The sequence below is a fragment of the Saimiri boliviensis genome, chromosome 1 (assembly GCF_048565385.1).
Source record: "Saimiri boliviensis isolate mSaiBol1 chromosome 1, mSaiBol1.pri, whole genome shotgun sequence".
Classification (NCBI taxonomy): Eukaryota; Metazoa; Chordata; class Mammalia; order Primates; family Cebidae; genus Saimiri; species Saimiri boliviensis.
Genome location: NC_133449.1, coordinates 261,423,857 through 261,429,856, shown reverse-complemented (window position 1 = coordinate 261,429,856; position 6,000 = coordinate 261,423,857). Strand labels below are relative to the sequence as shown.

The 6,000-nt window shown below is 38.0% G+C and overlaps 1 protein-coding gene across 3 annotated transcripts in view; it reads right to left on the bottom strand.

Moving 5' to 3' along the window:
* Nucleotides 1-1,027: 1,027 nt before the first annotated feature.
* C6 (complement C6) overlaps nt 1,028-6,000 on the bottom strand; it is a 70,002-nt gene continuing 65,029 nt past the window's right edge. For all 3 annotated transcript variants that reach the window (XM_074386281.1, XM_003925895.3, XM_010336648.2), the window contains one exon: nt 1,028-1,565. In XM_074386281.1, the coding sequence (XP_074242382.1) occupies nt 1,384-1,565 (182 nt within the window). In that variant the 3' untranslated portion in view covers nt 1,028-1,383. The remainder of the gene's footprint in view (nt 1,566-6,000) is intronic.

Genomic DNA, 6,000 nt, shown 5'->3' with positions numbered 1-6,000 from the left:
GACATCCTATGATTAATGAGATGGAGCAGGAGCTGCATGTATAAGGTCTAGGGAGAGGTTTGGTGGGTGGCTGTGGCTCACAGCCTTCTTCCAAGAGGTGGGGATCCCCGTGAGTTTTGCTGAAAGAGAATCTGCTTCCACTCACTTGTTTGGAGGTTGGCTATGGTTTTGAGATCAATTACTTAACCAGGATTAGCTGTGTGATGACTCTGTCTCTAAATTTGGTGTGCTTAAAATGTGATTCTCTAATGATCATCAGCAGTACCACCTGCAATGTTGTTAGAAACACATTCTCAGGCCGCACCCCAGAACTACTCAGTTAGAAACTGGGGTGGTTCCAGGCATCTATCTGAATATACACACCCTCTAGGTGATTCTAATGCACCCTGGTATTTGAGAACTGCTGCTCCAAAGATGTCTCTCTTCTCCAATTCAAATTGATACCCTATTCTCTCTAATAAACTGGTTTCTGCTTTGTATGGTCTAATGAAAAGATATGACTTACCTGAAAAAACCACTCCTTCAAAATTCTCTGACAGTTTTCCATCCATCACACACTTCACCCTAAAGCTTTATAGTGTACTTTAGTTGAGGCAAAGAGAATCTCTTTTTTACTTTCTGAGAGAATAGAACTCCAGAAGTTTATTCTTAACTACTTTAATTTCCACTGGAGTTCAGTCATCCTTACAGTGATGTTTGTTGTTATGGAATATTTCCTTGCATAAGATGATAATTAAAAATGGGACTCACCCTTCCCTGCTGTATTTTCTCCAAAACGATGATCACCATAAAACATACTGCATATTTTACCTGTTTATTTCATTGTATGTATGTCTCTCCCTGGATGAATGTATACTTCATGAAGGCAAAGGCTTTTGTCTGTTTTATTCTTTGCTGAGTTCTCAGGACTTTGAGTCAGTACTTGACATCCTGTATACATAATCAAATTGTTTGCTGAATGAAGACATGAAAGTTGGGTTTCAAGAATGTGTTTTAGAGGTCCTAGAGATTTCTGTTTATTGATTCATTGAAGAAAATTATGGTTTTATTCTTATTTCTAACTGTGAAAATGCTTAATATCACAGGCTTCTTAAGGGCCTCAGGAGTCCCATTATTTTTGTGCAATGTGAACAGGAGAATTTACCAGACTGCTGTGGAAGTTGGTATCTAGAAGTATGCTACAGGGTGTCATGAGCTGGGGCTGAATAAGACATGCCAAACAGAAGAGGTTGGGGAGAATAATGATCTCAAACTCACACAAAATAATTTTTGTCAGTAACTTTGAGCATGCCAGTCTGCTGTTTGTACAAGAATTCTCATTTGTAGAAGTTGTTTCTTCTGGATGGTGAATCTGTTAATTGTGCTGGGCCTAGCAGTATTGTGCTAGGCCAAACACTTTCCGGGATGCAGTATTTCCACCTTCCTGTTTGCACATCTTATAGCTCCCACTTCACAGATGTTCAACGTTTTCTCACTCGTTGACGATCCCACTTTGACACAGTAGAGTTGGCTTCCTCCCTTGAAGCACTGTGGGGGCAACAGGCAGACACATTTGGAGGTGGGGGCTGTAATGAGAGAGACAGACAGTGTGACTCACCACAGTACATTAGGGTTTGGTTTTGCCTAACTCATCCCTAGGGTGTCGAGCTCCTTGATGGTGCTGAATTAAGTTTAGTCTAAAGTTTTCTTCAATGAATGAGAAAGCTAGAAAATAAGAATTAAAAACAAATCAAAACAAAACAAAACAACAAAACATCCCACCAACGGCAATGACTCCCAAAGACCCAACTGTGATTGAATAGAGAGATCTGTATGTAAGAGACTAGAGGGCACTAGTAAGCCAGTAGAGTTAAAGAGCTGGCCTATTTCTGGCACTTACCCCTGTCTCACTGTCCACATCCAATGAGAAGATTTGAACTATCTCTGGCACCTCCCTCTCACTCACTGTCTACATTCAATCAGGCACTAGTCCTATGGATCCATTTCTCCATTCTTTGGCTTGTCCTTTTTTTTTTTTTTTTTTTTTTTTTTAAATCATTGGCATTGCCTAAGTACATTTATAATTATCATTTGAAGAGTGTGTACTGTGAGACCACACAATATGCCAAGCACTTTACGTGCTTTACTTTGTTGAACCCTTACAACAAACATATGAAGTAGGCTATCATGCTAATTCTACATAAGAGGAAACTGAGCTCAAAGAAGTTAAGCCCTTTGCCCATTGCTACACAATTAGTAAATGGTAGAAGCAGGATTTAAATAATACATGACTCACAGTACTGAGCTCTTTAACGATATCTGTAACTACATCTGTATCACATTTGTTTCTTTCTTTCAAGAATATTATTGGGGGCCGGGCACGGTGGCTCACACCTGTAATCCCAGCACTTCGGGAGGCTGAGGCAGGTGGATCACGAGGTCAGGAGTTCAAGACCAGACTGGCCAACATGGTTAAACCCCCGCCTCTACTAAAAATACAAAAATTAGCTGGGCATGGTAGCTCCAAGTAGGTTTAATCTCAGCTACTTGGGAGGCTGAGGTAGGAGAATTGCTTGAACTGGGACCCTCTGGAGGTTGCAGTGAGCTGAGATGGCACCACTGCACTCCAGCCTGAGCTACAGAGTAAGACTCCATCTTAAAAAAAAAAAAAAAATATATATATATATATATATATATATATATATATATATATATATAAAATTGAGTTATACCTGGGAATCTGTATTGTTAATAGTTAAATTGGGTGATTCTCCTATGAGGCCTGCTTTTGGAATCATGAAAACACTTCATAATTTATTTAAGTCTTATGTTCATGAAACAGGTTTAAAACAATCATTCAGTGATAAAGTTACCAAAGCCGAGTGTATTAAATTGATTTTGAACAAAGGTTTATAGGCTCATTTATTATACATGAATGTTTAGTCAGAGGTCAAGGCCCTCCACAGTTTGGCCTCAACTTCCATTTCCAACGTTATCTTTTTAATTTTCTTCATTTCAAGTAGATTAACTCTCTGGTTTTCCAACAAGACCCGAAATGTGTTGTGGCTTTTGTTCTTTCCCCCAGGCCATCTGCCTTTTTTGCCAGACTGATGTGCTCGTTCCTACTTCTCGCCACATGTCCAGTTTCTATGTCTTGCCTCCTCAATGACGCATTTCGTAGCAACATGCCCATACTCAGATCTTTTGATCTTTTCTTTTTTTGAGAAAGGGTCATACTCTGTCTCCCAGGCTGGGGTACAGTGTCCCAATCATGGCTTACTGCACCCTCGAACTCCTGGGCTCAAGATCTTCCCACCTTAGCTACCCAAGTAGCTGGGACTAAAGAGCACCCAACCGTGCTCAGCTAATCTATTATTCTTTGTAGAGACAGGCCTCATTATGTTGTCCAGGCTAGTGTCAAACTACTGGGCTCAACAGATTCTTCTGCCTTGGTGTCCCAAAGTACTGGGATTATAGGTGTGAACCACAATGTCTGACCAGATTTTCTCTTTTTTTCTTTTTCTTTTAGTTCAGGGATACATATGTAACTTTGTTATATAGGTAAACTGCATGTCATAAGTGTTTGGTGTACAGATTATTTCATTACCCAGGTAATAAGCATAGTGCCTGATAGGTAGTTTTGTGATCCTCTTCCTCCTCCCATCCTCTACCCTCAAGTAGGCCCTGGTGTCTGTTGTTCCTTTCTTTGTGTACATATGTTCTCATTGTTTAGCTCCTGCTCATAAGTAAGAACATGTGGTATTTGGTTTTCTGTTCTTATATTAGTTTGATTAGGATAATGGCTTCCAGCTCCATCCATGTTGCTGCAAAGGACATACTCTTATTGTTTTTTATGGCTGCATAGTATTTCATGTTGTATTTGTATCACGTTTTCAAATTTTCTTTATCCAGTTTATTGTTGATGGGTGTTTAGGTTAAGTCTGTTTTTGCTAATGTGAATGGTGCTATAATAAAATAGATGTGTATATGTCTCTGTGATAGAATGATTTATATTCCTTTGAGTATATGCTCAGTAATGGGATTGCTGGGTCAAATGGTAATTATGTTTTAAGTTTTTTGAGGAATTCTGTTCTAAGTTCTTTGAGGAATCGCCACACTGCTTTTCACGATGACTGAACTAAAGCAGATCTTCACTTTAGTGGTGTAAACTTGTCAGTACCATATCTGACTTTTAAAAAAACATTCTTATTAGTTAACTTTTCATATGTCTTTTCCCCAAGACAATTGTTAAGTGCTTTTTTGGAGAGCAGTGTAGCTCATCCGTCTATGATTTCTATTCAGCTCTTAACAAGGTACTCAGTTAATTCTCTGGATCAACTGATTTCAAATCCTGAATTGTGGGTACAGGTATAAGTATACAAAAAATAAATTTATTTAATAGATCTGGAATAATTCATATTGCCAAAATACCTCAGTCAGCATGAGTATCAGGAATGAGGTCATGAATGAACTGTTTATTTTAGGCAGACATTAATTCTTTCCCATCTATCTCAACTAAAGGGAAAAAGTAGGGAAAGGAAGTAGGGAGATACTCATATGCACCACATGCCTGGGCATCTCGACCTTGGTAGGGAACATTTTATGAAAAACCATTTATTTCCTTACTATCCTCTCTGTCAAACAGCTAGGGAAAATTGTGATTCATTGTTGGAAAGAATGTTCTTGTCCATTGTTGGAAAGGATAGAGTTTGGTGAAAGACAGGTGACTGTTCCACCTCTGGTTAGGAAATCAGTTCCTCAGGTTTTTGGAAGGGCCACGGTCACTACTCTTTTAGTATAGTATAACTTAGATGCTCTTTGTCTAATCAAAGAGCATTTAAGCTATACCCATGCTTACATTTTCAGACGACCAGCACCAGAAGGCCCTTCCCACCACCTCCACGAATTCATTCTTCAACATTCAGTTCTCATGCTTCTATGCTTAAGAAACCTTTCCAGGCCAGAAGATATTTCTCTGTCTTATAGTTCTTATCACATTCTGCCTTGTACTAAAGTGATTCATGTAATTATTTTCTAATGTTACTCCTTAACAATTTGAGTGGTAAAAAGAGTCCCTCATTGAAAAACCCTCATCATGCCTTGAATAATGACTTCCACATTGGCTGCTAAATGGATGTTGGCTGAACAAATTTCCCCTTCCTGTTGGTTGGTGGTAGATATTTCTGAAATTCAGATCAAATATTTAATATTGATAAAATAGGCGTTCAGGGGAATTTCATTCATGTTGTAACTTTTGAATAGTGACCTTCATGTTACTTTGAAGTTCTGCTTTAAACTTTTAAAAAATTTCATTGTAGTCAGAGAAGAAAAAGAGTAGCTAAGAGCACAATGTAATCAAGAACACAGTTTAATCAAAGTGACGTTCAATTGAACTGAAAATTACTAATATTCCAACTTGCCATGAGTGGCCTGGGTTTAAAATACATTCTTTATAAAAGACAGCTTTCTCTGTCTTCATAAATGCTATCACTGACACTTTTCTATAGTGCTAATCCATACAGAACCTTCTGTGGCATTTACTTTTGCTCTCCAATTAAAGAAAGCTAGCAGAGGCAAATCATATCTTTGGAGAAAAAAGTGCTGTGAGTTTCCTGATTGTGTGCAGAACCAAAAAATCTTTTAAATTGCCCATATAAACATTCTATTAAGAAATGTTCATATGTTAGTTTGACTACCCATAGCATTTTGAACAATATTGGTTAAGTGGTCACAGTTAGTACTTTTTAAAAACAAACTTAGACTCCTCAAGTATGTGAGGATTTAGATATGTACAGCAAAGGGGTAATAGTAAAGACAGGCACCTTGATAAAATTGTAAACTGTGGATTATTTTTCACTCAGACAGATTTGAAAAGAATAATTTGTGGAAAAAGCAAATATAAAAAATAAATTCTTTGCAATAGAAGAGACTACTTCTCTATGATAAATAAGGAAGAATGGAAGGTAACACTAAAGACAGCCCCAAATGCCTGACCTATCTATTACAGTATAGTCAGGGACC